The 18,708-nt window shown below is 41.0% G+C and overlaps 1 protein-coding gene across 1 annotated transcript in view; it reads right to left on the bottom strand.

Annotated features, from left to right (window-relative positions):
* Positions 1-542: 542 nt before the first annotated feature.
* The window catches only part of slc2a15a (solute carrier family 2 member 15a), a 42,134-nt gene continuing 23,968 nt past the window's right edge, over positions 543-18,708 (bottom strand). Inside the window, exons 8-14 of the mRNA XM_039783510.1 lie at positions 17,819-17,855; positions 16,954-16,963; positions 14,419-14,434; positions 14,242-14,343; positions 13,474-13,549; positions 3,109-3,236; positions 543-1,099 (exon numbers count right to left, since the gene is read on the bottom strand). Coding sequence (XP_039639444.1) covers positions 845-1,099; positions 3,109-3,236; positions 13,474-13,549; positions 14,242-14,343; positions 14,419-14,434; positions 16,954-16,963; positions 17,819-17,855 — 624 coding nt within the window. The 3' untranslated portion in view covers positions 543-844. The remainder of the gene's footprint in view (positions 1,100-3,108; positions 3,237-13,473; positions 13,550-14,241; positions 14,344-14,418; positions 14,435-16,953; positions 16,964-17,818; positions 17,856-18,708) is intronic.

The raw sequence follows: 18,708 nt of genomic DNA, 5'->3' as shown, positions 1-18,708 counted from the left end.
ACAAATACGCCTGAAGTGGGCGCAAAAGCGTCAGTACATCTGGCCCTCAGTGATTTATAGAGTTTTTAGATTGACAGACAGCTTTACTTGTTGCTAAAGTGGTTAATAGTTAGTGCTAAGGCTAACCGCTAACTGCTACTAACTATAGCTGCCATCAGCTGGTTGGTTAGCTAGCCATGCTGCCAGGACTGGAAGTGCCTAGCACAGGGGTATGTCAATTTTTGCATAGTCTCGCTTTGCCAGACCTTCCTCCACAGCGCTGTGGGGGGAGGGTCTGACTCTTCCACACAGCATTCCAGGATGGGAGAAAAACATGCTCTGGTTTATTGGCCTTTCTTTAAACCAATCACAATCGCCTGCACAAGTGCTCTGCAAAATAGTCTCGGAAGGAACTTGTTTTGGAGGAACGTGTGTACGTTCAAAAGTAGTTTTAGTCGTGCAACAGAAAACTCAGATTGGATAGATAGTCTAGCTAGCTGTCTGGATTTACCCTGCAGAGATCTGAGGAGCAGTTAACCATAGTCCTCACAATCCACCGGAGGTTAGAACGCCAACACAAAGGAAGCCCAAGGCAACGGATATCCGGCCTAAATTATTGAAATCTGGAGGAATTTCCGTTGGCAACAGAGCAATCCCGGAAGTGGAACGAAAGGATATAGACTAATGTTTACATCACTAGCACAGGAGCTTTGGAATGCTGGGAGGAGGAGGTTTTCAGGCCCGGTGCGGTGGAGAATGCTTTTGGGGAGAGGCGGTGTGTTGGCTGATGTGTCTATATCAAAACAGTATAATGAAGAAGAAGTAATGAATGGTTTTGTAGTCCCAGTGAGACCCTGAAGCTCAGTTAAGGTACAGATGAAGAACTGTCAAACTCCAGCGAAGCATGTTCTACACCACCATAGCCGTTCATCTTCTTCAGTTTCAGCTGGTCCACATGGATCAGGCCCTGGGTCTCTAGGACTGCCTCCTTCTTAGAGAACAACCGGCTGATCTCCATGAAGGTCTTGTTTTTGGTCTCTGGGATCACAATGTAGACATAGACGGCCACGCCCAGACAAATGGTGCCAAACACCAAGTAGCAGTAAGACCCCGCTGACATCTGATGGTTAGATGTGGCAGATGGACATAGGATCATTGGAAGGAGTAAGAGATAAGGAATAAAAAATGAGATTGAGACATAATGAAACAAATGATGTATGAATTGTCAAAGAGGAAAGAGTTATTTTGGATAAAAAGCAGAGGGAACTCAAAACAGAGAGCAAAGCTGAAGGAAAGGGTTAAGAATTCATGATTTATAGGTTAATACTGAACAGACATGATGCGGCTCGCGGTTGAAACAATCAACATCCAAGTTTTAATTATGAGCGGGAAACTCAACTTTTCTGACTTGGAGAGTCATAATACAGAAGTGCCTAAAAATTAAGCACATACCACACATCACATCAGCCAAACTGAGTTGTTCGTCAGGACTTCCGTACGGTTGTGATGTCACAGCTATACTATAGGTATATTACATATATTACATATATGTTATATGTACTTATAGGTATATAAGTGCTGCCACGGTGCCGTTACAGTCATTCTCCGGCTGCAATGATGGTGCAGAGAAACTGATAGCACAGATGCTACAGACCTGGAAACACTGACCAATCAGAGCAGACTGGGCGTTTTTTCGGATGGGGGATTAAAGAGACAGGCGCTAAAACGCAGCGTTTCAAGTAATCAAGCTAATCTTAATGCATCGACCTTGTTTCTTGATGCATTTCTTAATCTGGTTGTGTGTTAACGTGCATTTCACAGCAGGCTGAAATGATACAACTGTTAGCTTGCATTGTTGATGTTAGCATAGCATAACACAAGTAGCAATAATCCTTTCTGCTGGCAAAATGTAGAAGTAGAATTCTATAAAATCAAGTGAAAACAGAGCTCAAAAGTGCAGCAATTTTGTTATAGTTAAGTCTGACCGCCTGACTCTTTAGTAGGATTTTGAAATCCTGTGGGATTCAAACCCTAAACCTTTGAATCATCAATTAGGGTGACTTTTTGGGGAGACATGTTTTTCACTCACATTCTGACAATTCGTGACAATGACATGACATTTGCAAATCCGGAGTATTTTTGTCTATTTAAACCTAAAACGCTTACAACAGTCAAAATGTTAGTGACCCAAAAATGGAAAACCACATAACTCTGCTATGCAATTATTTAATTAAACTTCAAGTATCCTTTTTCTTGCAGTGCAAAAAGGCCCTCAGTGCCTATAGTGCTAGGGCCTCTGATAGAATACTGTACTCGGAACTCGGAAATGGAACAAATGCAGCTAACTGAACTTTGACATTTTTTAATGTCTCCTACTTTTGTCTGTCCACACTGTAAGCCAACATCTCAGACTTAGATTTTGAGTAGTTCTGTGCTTCTCTTAGCACGCTCTCTCGTGCAGTTCTGTGACTGCAAAATCAACAGACATTGGTGGGACTGGATCAAGTGTGAGACTGTGTTACTGCCAGCAGGCCAGATTGATTTCTGGAGCCAATAAACAGGATGTTTGAAAGGGATTTTAAATGGATAGAAAGGCCGTTTCCATTCAAATCAACGTAGCAGAATGGTCAGAGCAGCAGCCATGTTTATGTGTAACATTGCCATCCTAACGTATAAACTTTCGATAATAAGCTGACTTGCGGCAAGCGGAGCTGAGGTTTTGCAGTAATGGACAAACGATGAGCTGAACAGCGGGCTGGGTCTAACGTTAGCGGTCTGCGGACCCAATGCCGCTGCGTCTTAACTGCTTACGGCCCCACTGATGTGTATTGTCACTATGACAACTAACAACAATCGCCATTTTGTTGTGTACCAATCAAATTACCACGGGAAACAGTTCAATGGCCTTTCTATCCATTTTATTTCTATGAACAAGCACTTTATATTGGGAGATTTTTTTAAATGACATAAAAGAAAAGACAGTAATTGGGACTGGAACAAAACCAAGCAGATTAACCAGTTCAGATCACATTCAATTTGCAGTTATTAGAAAGCCAGAGCGCGCCTAGTAGTATTAACATTTAGGAAAGAGAAATGCTCACGCAGGGCAGCACATAGTGCAGCTTTCACCTGTAAGAAGGGGAAGACGAAGCCCACAGTAAAGTTAGAAAGCCAGTTCAGTGATCCTCCAACGATGTAGGCCGCTGGACGATGGGACTGTTTAAACAGCTCTGCTGTGATCAGGAAGGGAACCCCCGCTGGAACAGAAAAAAATATGAAAACATCAATGCAAATCATACACTTATGTTGAATAAGTTGATTGAAAGAGGCACGCTAGTGATGTAATATTGGACTGCTCATGAGAGACAGATTTAAAAAAAAGAAAAAAGGTCATTATCTGTTCAGAAGAGGCTGAGATATCCTGACTTTTAGTCCCTTGTATGGGTGAAGCTCTCAAAAGTCTTGGTCCTACATTTCCAACAATGCAACATGACTGTGGTAATGACGCAGGCTCTCTGTAATACATCTCCAATTCCAAACTAAGACAACCCAAAATTTGTTTTTATTTATTTCTATACACTGCAAACCCAGAATTTGTTGTAATTAAACTTTTTAGTGATCATTACTTATTCTTTCGTATTTTGTTAAAAAAACATTTTCATTTCTAAGTCACTGGACGACACAATCTTCTGAACATAGCCATACTGAGAAATCCAGAGAGAGTTGTGTGGAGCTGATAGTCTTAATTAGCTTTGTAGCAACTCATTTGGCAATGGCTTGAATGTAACGGATGTTCATTGATATGAAAAGTTACGCACTGAAGGCTCTGACACACCAACCCGACAGCCGACCGTCAGCAGAAAAGGCAGTCAGACTGATCAGCCGGCTCCCGTAGCGACGCCGACTTGAGAGTACGTTCTGCGCATGCGCGAAACGTAATACGTCTCCATAACAGCAGGCGGCGCTAATCTGTATTGTCGCCCAAAAACTGAAAACATCTCTCTAGACCTATTAAACACAGAGCACGCTGTCGTGAGTCACTGTTTTCATCAGAGAGTTGATAGTAGTCAAGAAGGATGGTTGTTGTCATTACTCGCTGAACGGAAGAAAATACCATGGCGAGTAATAAGAAGATACTGCCGTTGTCAGCTCTCGTGCTTCTTCTTGTGGAAGAACCACTGATTTGCTAGTCAAGGGCTAGCACTCCACCAATCAGATTGGTCGTTGAGTCCACTGGCCGATTCAACAAGTCAAATTGGCCAAAATGGACGCCGACGGCTCCTCCGATGGACGACGGCACGGAACACACCGAACAGACTCGAGTCACCGACCTCGCCAGACTGCCCGACGGCCGATAATCGGGTTGGTGTGTCAGAGCCTTAAAGCTTTAAAGGGGTGATAGAATGATTATATAGGGTATTTCACACTGTTCCTTATGGTCTCCTAATGGGGTATGTAACATTGGTTGGGCTGAAAATGGCCTGGTTGATATTTTATTGGCCCTTATGCATCCCTGTGTTTTGGCCCTATTTGTAACAAGAGCTTTTCTTCCAAATATGGTATGGTCATGAATATTTAGATGAGCTGCGCGCTGATTGGTTGAGCGACTTGCCATACGCACATATTAGAGACGCGCGCTGATTGGTTGAGCGAATCCCCAATACACATACATTAGAGAAGCGACAGAATCTCATATTCCAGACACTGCAATGTTTCAGTACCAAATTCACTTCTGAGACTTTTTTAAGCGAGAAATCAACTATATAAAGCTGAAATATGGGCCGTTTTACAAAATTTGATGGCTAATTGCAAATTTGGTAAGACGTGTCGGACTTTAGGAGCTCCACACAGTCTGAGGAGAAAGCGACAGCCTGCTGGGCTCCATACCCAACGCAAAGTCACCCTTTGTGGATACTGCACTACGGGGCTCCGCGGCCAGCTGCCCGCATAACTATAATATATTTACGGTTTGAATTTCGTCACGCCACTTTGATTTTAAGGCATTTTTATGAACGCGAGGCGTCTTTGTAGGACCAGCAGCTGCTTGCTATATGTCCCATTCATTACAATGGGGAAATACCGCAGCTAGCTAGCTACACTGTCGCCATAACTAAATTATATTTACAGTTTGAATTTCGTCACGCCACTTATATTACATAATTCCCCAATGTCTTATAAAGCTAACCGTTGTGTCCGATTTGATTTTAAGGCATTTTTATGAACGCAAGGCGTCTTTGTAGGACGAGCAGCTGCTTGCTATATGTCCCATTCATTACAATGGGGAAATATCGCAGCTTGCTCACTTTCACATAACTAAAGTATATTTACAGTTTGAATTTCGTCACGGCATGAATATTACAGGTTCCTCAAGGTCTTACAAAGCTTAGCTAACACATGTCCGATTTCGGATATCAATTGAATGTATTTTTGTGAATGTCAGAGTTAGGAGGAGGCTAGCTAGCTCTCATTGATGGACTCCATCTCACCGCGGCTCTATCAATGAGACTCGCGGACAAGAGGCTTTATTTCCCCAATTGTTTGTTTAAATAACTCAACACACATACCCATTATAAGATTAACTGGAACCTGCGGGCTGCGGTAAAAGATTGCGGGCGTAACAAGCTCGCTGACACTGCGGTCAGGGCGGCGATGTAGCAACCCAGGCAGCACCAACACCGGCACTAAACTCCGACACACAGTCGGAGAAAATTTGCAATTAGCCATCCTTTTTCGTAAAGCGGCCCATATTTGAGCTTTATATGGTTGATTTCTCGCATAAAAAAGTTTCAGAAGTGAATTTTGTAATGGAATAGCAGAGATCTGCGTGACCTAGCTAGATTCAGAAGACTACCTGATCTCAGGTCAGTTGTGTAGCCTATGTAAATATTGGGGCGTGACTGTTCTCTTAAGGTTCCGGATTTTGAGATGCTTGCGTAAGCAACCCAGCTTTGTTGGGATTCGCCCGTTTTCAGCGGCAGTTTCAAAATATGAGATTTTCATAGTAAAGAGGTGTCAGTGGGACTTTGAGCTTCTATGTATGTCCTATTTACCCACCGAACTGTCGTTATTCAACTATGACAGGGTAAAATCGGTTTTGCATTCTATCACCCCTTTAAGTTTCTGTATGGGAGGGGCAGGGTCATTTCAGTTGTCATTATTTAGAATTCCTCATGGGGGAGACAGAAACTACGCACTATAGCTTTAATACAACTTAACATGTTAAAGTTTCACCTTGAGTTAAAACGTAAACTCTCAAAAAAGTCAACTAATTTGGGATAACGGTGTATAATAACTCTTCTGTTCATACTCCACCACAACAGAGCTTGTGTCTCCTGTCACATCATAAATACATTGATGATACTAATTGTGGAATATCTAATAATGTAAAGTTGCTCTAGTACTTGAAAAATTAAACCTCATTTTTGACCCATATTGAGCCACACTGAGGTAGAAGAATTTCAATTTTTTAGAGTTAAAGCAGCATTTTGTTTTCACAAATAAAGCATCTTGTTTTTTTTTTCTATAATAAAAAATGAATAGCTCCTAACAGGATATGTCTGGGCAAGCAGTTGTACTGATGAGTGCCTGTGAAAGGAAAATATTATTCATGTTAACTCATTATCTTTTACACCAATATGGCTTAAGAAAGGCTAATTAGAGAATGGAATCAGCTGAGGGCCAGGTCAGCATGTCCACAGTCATATATCAAAGAATGCATATGACTAATTTGTCATTATTATATTATATCATTTTTCTTCTATCTTACAGGAGGCCATAGAACATGGATTTGTCAGCATGCAGAACTGAAACGAGAAAAATAAATAGGCATATTTATCATTCAATGTATTTGTATGATGCTGCACAACAGCATGTACATTATGTGATTGCTATGGCGATTAAAACTTATCAATCAGGTATCAATTTACATATTTGACAAACCATATATGTATGTAAATATGAAAATGAATAGTTTAAGATACTCTAGATACTCTTACTTTCAAATTCTTTCAAACTTTCTTCAAATTAGAGACCCCTTAAGAATGTTTAGGGTTTGAACCCTAGAGGGAGCCATTTAATAACACAAAGCAGCTTTAACCTCTGCAGACTAATCACATCAGTGGTGCTGTTTACTGCCTGGAAAGTGCAGGATGAAGAAACCCTGATTTTTTTAATTTGTTGTGTTTAAAAAAATATAACATAATCCCTTCTCAGTTGAAATTACAAACACTATATTATAAATGCTATTAAGTGTTTCTTCTCCATCTAGTGTTATGTCTACATGCAGATAGTGTTGGTTTTATTTGGCAATGCAATGTACAGAATAATTGGAAAATTGATATTCAAAAAGAAATCCAGAATCAACGTGCTGGTTGCTTTGGGTCACCCACAGACACACGTTGGGGACAGTCTACAATAGAGCTAAAATGAGATTCTCCATTACTCGATTGACAGAAAATGAAACTGTTTTGGCAATTGATAAATCATTGACATCATTTTTTTTAAAGCAAAAATGACAAAAAGTGGCATGTTTCAGCTTGTCAAACGAAGCATAGCCTTCAGGCAGAGCACTACCGCTGTGCTTGTATTGGCTAATTGGAACCAGCTGTTTGCAATATGCTTCATGATGATTGGCTCATCGACACCTGTTTGACAAATAACATTTAATTATATTCATGCAGGTGTCTAGCGTCATTTATCACTGTTAACTCTGCAAGGTCATGTTGTATTCATTTACATTGGTATTAATCCAAAAATGAAATGAATCTGTAGCAGTTATGCTTTCAGTGTTGTCTTGCATGTGCTTGCCTCGTTGTGATCATTTGAATACGCCTGTATGGGCGGCATTAGTCTGGGCATTTTCACCTGGTGGGGTTTCTAGAGTTGCTCATACGTCATACTTAGTTAGGTAGCGCAACCACACTTGCAACCCCTTTACCGACATTGCTGTGACTCTCTGTGACCTAACCCTTGTGTTGTCCTCCACTTTTTAAAAAAGATTTGGTTGAAAGAAACCCAAATTTCTCAAAATTCGGGTCAAATTAGACCCGAGGACAACAGGAGGGTTAAACTCGCGCTTACTCGCTGTCAGGTACCAACATTTGGCACCGTTTCATTTAGCGTGAATCGGTCCACGGTAGTACAGACGCAAATCGGTCAGTACCCAAAAAAGAACAGAGTTCGGTACCCAACCCTGCATAATGTCACATAGGTACACATGTTCGCATGTTCATCTGTGGCTAGACACGATGTTGTCTGAGCTCATCTCAGAAGAGAAGACTAGCATGCTTAGATTCAGATGGTGGATCTGGGTTTTTGTTTGTCAGACAAAACAACACATTGGATATGTTAGCTTCTGCCTTGGGAAAGTGTGATAGACAGGGTTTACTAGCTTTGAATATTTCATGGAACAAATAATGAATTGATTAAACTGAGAATTTAATCAACAGAATAGTGGATAATGAAAAGATGTGTCTTTGAAATCTGTTCACAGCTCCTCTGACACCATGTGATATGAAGAATAACCAGAGTAAAATTATACCATGAACATCTTAGTGCAATGGTTAGTTGTGAAAAAGAAATCGCTATTTCTATACCACTAACAAGGCTCAAAATAGCACCACACTTCCACGGTAGTATAATGAGGGTCCCTACATACAGGCAGGCGCCATCTTGGGAAGACAGTCACGACCAGTCGAACAAAAAACGCCATGTAAGCAGTAACCAGTAACGTAGCTCAAGCACGGCGTTTGTTGTTTGACTGGTCGTGACTGTTTTCCCAAGATGGCGCCTGCCTGTATCGGTGAACGGTACTGTCTTTATAAACTATCTTTTTAATAAACTATCTGTACACTTACAAAGTTCTCAATGCTTGGGTTTACATGTAGGGACCCTCAGTATGCTACCGTTGAAATGTGGTGCTATTTTGAGCCTTTTTAGTGGCGTAGAAATAGTGATTTATTTCTACTTTTGCATGCCCCGACAAGCTTTGTAAGATTATTAGCGGTTTGCAATAAAACTGGTCACATTGGATTACCATGAAAACATATCCCAGAGAACGGTCGACTCTGTACCCATGTGTTATTAACCTCTAGGTTCATTTTGCGCTAGAATTGTCCTTTAAAGGAACACGCCAACTTATTGGGAATTTAGCTTATTCACCATAACCCCCAGAGTAAGATAAGTCCATACATACCCGTCTCATCTCAGTGCGTGCTGTAACGCTGTCTGACGGCTCCAGCATTAGCTTAGCCCAGCACAGATCCTGCAGGTAACTGGTTCCAGCTAGCCTACTGCTCCAAATTGTGACAAAAGTGACAAAATAACGCCAACATGTTCCTATTTACGTGTCTCATGTTACGATGTTTTTTGTTCACGCTGTGATTCTACAAATCACAACATGTAAATAGGAACATGTTGGCGTTATTTTGTCACTTATTTGGAGCAGTAGGATTACTGGAACCAGTCACCTGCCTGTTCTGTGATGGGCTGATGCCGCTGGAGCCGTCAGACAGCTTTACAGCACGCACTGAGATGAGAAGGGTATGTATGGACTTGTCTTACTCTGGGGGTTACGGTGAATAAGCTAAATTCCCAATAAGTCGGCGTGTTCCTTTAACTATAATGTCCACGAGCTTTGAGATTGTGGAACAATGGTTTATTCCCCTGTAAAAGCCACAAGTCATGTGAAATCATATTTGTTTTAATAAAAAACATGTTTTATTCTGATGTCATGGATAAGTACTACCCATAATCCTAAGCGCAACAGCGACATCTCTTATTGGTGGAGCTCGATTGCTACCACTGAATCATATGATCGTTTCTGTACACAGTCTTATACCCAGGGGTGATTCTAGGATCAGACCTTTAGGGGGGCTCAGCCCCTAATGAGAATGTGACACGGATACAGTGCCTTGCAAAAGTTTTAGTTTTTTTGGCTTCTAATCTGCGCCATGAAATGACCAACTTCTTCTCTGGGGACTACCAACGTTAAACTTCCCAACCGTCTGCTGCTCTCCCTCTGACAGATCAGATAGAGACTCAGCCAAAGGCGGGAGTCTGGCACAACCTCCTCTGATTGGCCAACACTACTTTTCTGTTCAAGGAACACGCCGACTTATTGGGACTTTAGCTTATTCACCGTAACCCCCAGAGTTAGACAATTCGATACATACAGTCACATGATGTACAAATAACAAGGTCACTATGCTTTTACTATCTAGTAATTGTTGACTCTATTACTCCAACTCTAACTCTGCGCGATCTCCAGGCGAACTCTCTGCTCCTAACCACGGGGCTTCTCAGGTACTGCTAGCAAATCACTCCGCCCAAGTAGCAGAAGTAGCAGTGCTTCGCCTTTCTGAGAATTTAGTTCCCAGTACGTATATGGTTAGAAGATGGCTGTGTCTCATGTGACCTTGTTATTTGTACACCCTGTGACTATACAAATCACAACATGTTCCTATATGTAAATAGGAACATGTTGGCGTTATTTTGTCACTTATTTGGAGCAGTAGGCTAGTTGGAACCTGTTACTGTTAAGGGACTTTGAGTTCGCGAAAAGCGCTATATAAATTCAATTTATTATTATTATTATTATTATTACCTCCAGGATCTGTGCTAGGCTTAGCTAGCGCTGGGGGCGTCAGACAGAGTTACAACACGCACAGAGATGAGAAGGTAATGTGTCGACTTGTCTAACTCCGGGGGTTACTGTGAATAAGTCGGCGTGTTTCTTTAACTCTTTCGTTGACTGGGTTACAGGTGCATAGCATTGGCGACAATGACACAGGATATTAATCCAATTACTTTGAACCTGTTATTGTTTGTCCTCTTTCACTAACAGACAAGTTGAAGCACTAAAATTAATAAAACATTTTTTTAGTAGGGCTGAGATGAAAGGGTCTAAAATCGCCAATGCTTCTTCTTCTTTTGCGCCAAATCAAATGTTTTCGATTCATCTTGTAGCTGGTTGGCTTGGTTCCCAGCTTAAAGCTCTTGACATAAGCATTTTCTTAAATGTCAATAGAGATGTTGAATGGGGAAAATCACTTCTGGAACCAAAGCCTTTTAAAAACGTGGGCGGTCACTGTTGAGCTCTATACAGAAACCTTGAACCTTAAACCAGTTTAATGGTGTCCTGTTTACAGCATATAAGGATACTAGCAGTGCTTAATGATACAGGAGATTTTACAATCAACTGCATCTGCACATCGATCAGATCCACAAGACTGTGTACAGAAACGATCATAGACTTCAGTGGTAGCAGCGAGCTCTACCAATAAGAGATGTCACTGTTACACTGTTACAGTGCCTTGCGAAAGTATTCGGCCCCCTTGAACTTTTCGACCTTTTGCCACATTTCAGGCTTTAAATATAAAGATATAAAACTGTAATTTTTTGTGAAGAATCAACAACAAGTGGGACACAATCATGAAGTGGAACGAAATTTATTGGATATTTCAAACCTTTATAACAAATAAAAAACAGAAAAAATGGGCGTGCAAAATTATTCAGCCCCTTTACTTTCAGTGCAGCAAACTCTCTCCAGAAGTTCAGTGAGGATTTCTGAATGATCCAATGTTGACCTAAATGACTAATGATGATAAATAGAATCCACCTGTGTGTAATCAAGTCTCCGTATAAATGCACCTGCTCTGTGATAGTCTCAGAGGTCTGTTTAAAGCGCAGAGAGCATCATGAAGAACAAGGAACACACCAGGCAGGTCCGAGATACTGTTGTGGAAAAGTTTAAAGCCAGATTTGGATACAAAAAGATTTCCCAAGCTTTAAACATCCCAAGGAGCACTGTGCAAGCGATAATATTGAAATGGAAGGAGTATCAGACCACTGCAAATCTACGAAGACCCGGCCGTCCCTCTAAACTTTCAGCTCATACAATGAGAAGACTGATCAGAGATGCAGCCAAGAGGCCCATGATCACTCTGGATGAACTGCAGAGATCTACAGCTGAGGTGAGAGACTCTGTCCATAGGACAACAATCAGTCGTATACTGCACAAATCTGGCCTTTATGGAAGAATGGCCAGAAGAAAGCCATTTCTTAAAGATATCCAAAAAAGTGTTGTTTAAAGTTTGCCACAAGCCACCTGGGAGACCCACCAAACATGTGGAAGAAGGTGCTCTGGTCAGATGAAACCAAAATTGAACTTTTTGGCAACAATGCAAAACGTTATGATTGGCGTAAAAGCAACACAGCTCATCACCCTGAACACACCATCCCCACTGTCAAACATGGTGGTGGCAGCATCATGGTTTGGGTCTGCTTTTCTTCAGCAGGGACAGGGAAGATGGTTAAAATTGATGGGAAGATGGATGGAGCCAAATACAGGACCATTCTGGAAGAAAACCTGATGGAGTCTGCAAAAGACCTGAGACTGGGACGGAGATTTGTCTTCCAACAAGACAATGATCCAAAACATAAAGCAAAATCTACAATGGAATGGTTCACAAATAAACATATCCAGGTGTTAGAATGGCCAAGTCAAAGTCCAGACCTGAATCCAATCGAGAATCTGTGGAAAGAACTGAAAACTGCTGTTCACAAACGCTCTCCATCCAACCTCACTGAGCTCGAGCTGTTTTGCAAGGAAGAATGGGCAAAAATGTCAGTCTCTCAATGTGCAAAACTGATAGACATACCCCAAGCGACTTACAGCTGTAATCGCAGCAAAAGGTGGCGCTACAAAGTATTAACTTAAGGGGGCTGAATAATTTTGCACGCCCAATTTTTCAGTTTTTTATTTGTTAAAAAGGTTTGAAATATCCAATAAATTTCGTTCCACTTCATGATTGTGTCCCACTTGTTGTTGATTCTTCACAAAAAATTACAGTTTTATATCTTTATGTTTGTAGCCTGAAATGTGGCAAAAGGTCGAAAAGTTCAAGGGGGCCGAATACTTTCGCAAGGCACTGTATGTTAGGATTGTGGGTAGTGTAGTACTTATCCATGACATCAGAATAAAATGATGATTTCATATGGAATTGTGGTAAATCTATCATGGATGGTTTAGACATTACGGGGTAACACTTTACTTGAAGGTATCGACATAATCGTGACATGACACTGTCATAACTATGACATGACACTGTCATGAACGTGTCATAAACGTTATAAATTAAATGTCATTACAAAGAAATCCCAAACAAATGTAATGCCAACTTGTCATGACCAAGACAACTTCTGGTAATATCACTTTGATTAATGTCAAGTTGTCATAATCAAGACAACCCAAACAATGACAACTTGTCATGACAAAAACCTAATGACACTTAATGACAGAAGTCATAAACGTTTATGACACGTTCATGACAGTGTCATGTCATAGTTATGACAGTGTCATGTCACGATTATGTCGATACCTTCAAGTAAAGTGTTACCCATTATGGTTAATATTCAAAATCCCAAGGAAAAATCTGGAAATCTGTCCTATCCACATCATCACAGGACTTTAACATGCAGTATAGAGCAACTTGCCTGGACCGATACAGAAGCCAGCGATGATGCCGACCACACAGCAGACACTGACGTAGTGCATGAATGATAGGTGAGTCTGCCGAGAGAGAGAAGAAACAGAATGACAAGAAGAAGTCAGTCTGATCATATTTACTTATTTTCTCTAATGGAAAACTTGACTCCATCCTTTTCCAACACGGCTTCACCCCTTAGCTCGCTGCTACATGATGGCCCTGCATGTAATCCATTGTTCCACAAGGCAAAGCAGAAACACAGTGCTTTCTGCCAACTGAAAGTGAAACAGGCACAGTTGTCCCTCCCCACACAACGTATTCTCATGAACGGGTTTGTATTATATCGTACCAAAACTTATGCACACCAATTTGTATGATATCCCTATCATACACATTCTAGACCCTTCTAGAAAAGGGTCTTTTGAATGGCAAGTACAGTTTCAAAGCCCTTCCAGATGGTTCTCTCAACAAGACTAAAGTTATTTGCATGCACTGTCAATGTGAATTGAGTTACCACTGGAGTATGTTGAGTCTCAAATTCCACTTGAACTTACTCACTTAAAAACTTGAAAAAATATCCCTTTTAAAGTGCATTTACAAACAATTAAAACATTTGCAAATAAATGTGTTATTAATCGCAAGTTAACTATGGACATTCATGCAATTAATCTCAATTTATATTTTAATCGATTCACAGCCCTACTCTTCAGCCTGTACCCTCCCTGTACTGGAATGGGGTCACAAGACTTTTAGGGAAACACACACACACACACACCTGTAAAATGAGGGCTACTGTGATGCCAGCACTGCAGAAGCCCATCATGGCAAATCCCCCGATCATGAGAGGCCTCCTGCCCAGCTTCTCTATGGAGAAACACTATAGAAGGAGACACAGAGCTCATGTCAGACACTATTAAATGAATAAATCCACACTACAGATGCAAGAACATACCTTAGTGAGCTTGTATCTGAAGGAATAACACACTTATATGCTTTCTTTCTGAGAGTGAGATGTTCAGATGGATATTAATCTCATGTCTGTGTTTTAAGCACCGAGCTGGAGTCAGGCTGTGGTTAGCCTAGCTTAGCATAAAGACTGGAAGCAGGTGGAAACTGCTAGCCTGGTTCTGTCCAACGTTCACAAATACACCTACTTACACATCTAAAGCTTACCAATAAACATGACATGTTAATTTTAGAGTTATGTGCGGAGATACTCTTGACAAACAACAATGTATCCATCCACGCATTCCCAGAACTTCTATGAATTGTGTCTCTATAGCACAGCTTGCCGGATAAGTGTCAGTGAGTACAGGTTTTAGTTTTGATATGATGGAATTGAACCTTACAACCTCAATGTGACAAGCAGTATCAACCTGTTATTACTGTAATAGCCAACTGGTTGATTTATAGGCTGAGACGACCGTCTGGTACTGGCATTTTAAGTTTCTCTCCTGATGTGACAGATCAAGGGAGCATCGGCGATGCCAGTCTGGTGTATCAGCCCAGTCTCATGGCAGTTCGTGATATGGTCGCGTTATTGAATCTATTAAATCGTGGACAGGACACGTAAATGTCGTTTTTTTCGTGTGGCGATTACGAATTTTAAAGCAATGTATTTCAATGGGAAGCATATTTCGTGATCACAGAACGATGACGGTAGCGAGTAGTATTGATAAGGCGAAAGTCCACGCAAGGAGGTTGGTCGGGGGGGTGGATGGGTCAAACAACACAGGACTTTCACCCCAGAGACCGGGGATTGTGTCCTGCGTGTTGTAGTTCCTTTCCTCGTTCTTCTTTTCCTAACCACAACCGTCCCGCTGTTGTGGCGTTTCATTTCCCCGTTGTTGTGTGCTCCTGCACCCGGGGATTGCGTCCCACATGTGGCGGTCTGTCCTGTTGTTGTGGCCGGCGTGTGTCTTCTCATTTCCCCGTTGTTGCGTCCCCCAGAGCAGGTTCGAAAATCGTAACCTGTACACGTTCAACATTCGTGGCGTGTACAGGAAATAAACGTCAAAATTGTGACCTGTACACAAATAAATAAATCAAAATAACGTGACTATTTCACGACCTGTGTGAGACCGGGTTGCAGTTGGGTGTATAGCTTGGAGCCAAAGCCCATCTATCAGGATTTTTTTTAGGATGTGGCAGGGGAACAAATCAGGGGAGATCAGGGGTTTTGGATGTACTGTTGGCGCAACCAACTACAAATCAACTCTTCTGCGTAGTCTTCTTAATTTAAAACAGGTTGTTTAAAGTAAAAGTTTGGAGATATGTTCAACTTCCTCTGTTTATGCTGTTTCCGTCTATGTAGTAGCTTGCAAGCATTTTGTGAGAAAAAAGGGGTTAATCTCCCACAAACTGCAACAGAAACTCTTTCAACTGATGTAGTCTCATAAAAGTCTCCTCTATAACATACTGTATAAACAGTCCTAAGAAATCCAATTGGTGGAAAGTATTGAAAAATACTGAAATTGGTGATGCCTATTTCCCATTGCAGCCCATGTTAAGGTGAGACACTACAGGTGAATAGGGAAAAAAATTCAACTAACAGATATCAACATGAAACTTCCCCAGTTGATACATTAAGACAATAATATTTTGTATTGCAAAAGATTTCAAAAGATTTTAAAGATTTTGTTTCACATTACTCACTTAGACACCAATGCATTGGGAAGTCCAAGATAAAAAAATACTGAAATTTATGCAAATTAGCACATTAACACATTTAATTAGACAATGTCTTGTGCATAATTACACATAAAAGTTCTGAAAACTGGTAATACAAAATATTGTTGTCTTAATAAGTAATCAACTGGGGAAGTTTCATGTTGATATATGTTAGTTAAAATATTTTCCCTATTCAACTGTAGTGTCTCCACTCAGCCTGTTCTCATGAACCATTCGTTCAAAATGCTACGAAAATCTGTAATCTGTAAGCATTCCACGTTTTTCTGTCTGTTATCACTACATTGACGGCCTCTGTATAAGAACGTGGTGGTACATGGGTGGACGTTAACATACAGGACTTTCAAGCCAGAGACTGGAGTGGGGTAAACTAAAAGCCCTTCACCCAGGAAATGTGTGTTCCTTAGGAGTGTTTTAATCCAAACCACGATCTTTTTCCTAATCTTAACTAGTCGTTTTGGTGCCTAATCTTAAAAACGCGGCAAAACGCTCATATTGTGTGGACTTAATTTAACCGTGATGTCCGCTGTAACGACTGACAGCTCGGGGTGCTTTGTACCCGGCTCAAAGTCACCGATTCTTGGGTAACTGAACCACCAACTACCGCTGATACAACGGAGGTCTGTAGCCGGCGTCACAAAGCTCTGTAGCGGCTTAAACAACTAGCAACTGCCACTCGGCGTCACGTGACCAGCCCGGGGTCTCCTAATTTCGTAGGATATATCATACGTTTTGGTGTGCATACATTTTCCTACTAAATCATACGGACCCGTTCATGAGAATGCGTTGCTCCACTTACGTAACATGGGCTGCAATGGGAAATTGGCATCACAGATTTCAGCATTTTTCAAAACTTTCCACCACTTGGATTTCTTAAGACTTATCTTATATGTTATAGAGGAGACTTTTAGGACACTAGATCAGTTGAAAGAGTTTCAGTTGCAGTTTTTGTGGGATCATGTTACATAATGCCTGTACTGGAATTTAGGATTGTTTTCCCCCAGAAAGGGGAAAGGGGGTGAGAGCCTCCCTTGGATGACGTATTGCCACTCTGATGCATAGAGCTACTTCTATGGATGACATATTGGCGCTCTGATGTATAGAGCTACTTCTTTGCTCTTCTTTTCAGTGATAGGTCTAACAAGCAGTCCAGCAGGCAGAAACATCAACGTACAAACTGGTGATTGAGAGTGTTTCTACATGCATGGATGGCTAACTGTGGGAATTCCACAGTGACAGATTCTTATACGACGACGTTTAGGACAGTCACTGCGCCTGACTTTTGTTAATCAAGAAATAGTTCCAGAACAGAACTCCTACTGAAACCACAAGTTGTCATTTTTACCATTTTGTTTGTGTACGCATTAAACAAATGAGATCAAATGTGTGCATCGGTGAGCTTTTAGATGTGTTCGTAGGTGTATTTTTGAACATTGGACAGAGCCAAGCTAACTGTTTCCACCTGCTTCCAGTCTTTATGCTAGGCTAAGCTAACCACATCCTAACTCTAGCTCTGTTACATACAGACATGAGATTGATATCCATCTTCTTATCCCATATTATGTCAAATCAATCAATATAATAAAAAAGACCTTTAAAAAAAAAAAAAAATTTTTTTTTTTTTGGGTGGGGGGGGGGTTTTTTCTGGGGGGGCCCCTTTAAACTTAAAAATTTAAAGATGTCATTGGTATAGAACCAGATCTGTGGTAGAAAAATAAGACACTAAATATAAGTAAGGTGAAATCCATTTAATGCTTATTAAAACTTTATTGTTCTGTGTGATCACATGGCGGCTTGTTGAAAAATGTAGAAATTTGAATAAAGGGGTTTATATGGGTGGGACTTCAAAAAGAGACCAAAAATATTACAGAGCACAAGTGTTCACACTAAAATATATCCATCTGATTAAACCAGATTAAACATAAATCAAATGTGAAGTTCTAAAGTTGAATTAAAGGGGACCTATGCAGTTTTTTTAGCTTAATTTATCTTAACTTAGCTTCAGAGTCATTGGAATGGCTATATGACTTTTTTCAGGTTGAATGGTAGTCGTCTCCACCCTTGCCACTTTGGAAGTATCGTGTGATATCAGGTCTTGTGATGTAACGAATAGCTTCACGGCACACATATGCCCATTCAGGAACCGACTAGCTATAAGAACAAGGTAGCGATGGAGTTTTTCACTATCGTCATGACTGAGTCGGTAAAAAAGAAGCATAAAGCTAGGAAAGCATAGTCGGAGGAACAGAGAAAGAGGAAACGGCAGACTGACCGAGAGAGGAGTCAGACACGAGTAAACATAGGAGCTGCCAAATATCTATTCTGAAGCTGTAGGGGGAGCTCTAAGAGAAACCTGCGAGCAAAAAGCGAAGAAATTGCCAAAACTTCATAGCGCCCCTTTAACAAAACATTGTCAGCTTTCTGCTTTCAACAAATGTTGGATAAGTGGCATCTCAATGCTCAAAGTGGCATGCAGTGCTGTCTGCCGCACCGTGCCTTTTTTGAACTGGCTAAGAAATGCTACTGCCTTCAGTGATGACCTCATGCTGCTCTA

Source organism: Perca fluviatilis, chromosome 19, assembly GCF_010015445.1.
Source record: "Perca fluviatilis chromosome 19, GENO_Pfluv_1.0, whole genome shotgun sequence".
Taxonomy (NCBI): Eukaryota; Metazoa; Chordata; class Actinopteri; order Perciformes; family Percidae; genus Perca; species Perca fluviatilis.
The sequence above is the reverse complement of the archived record's forward strand: the minus strand, read 5'-3'. Positions and strand labels throughout refer to the sequence as shown.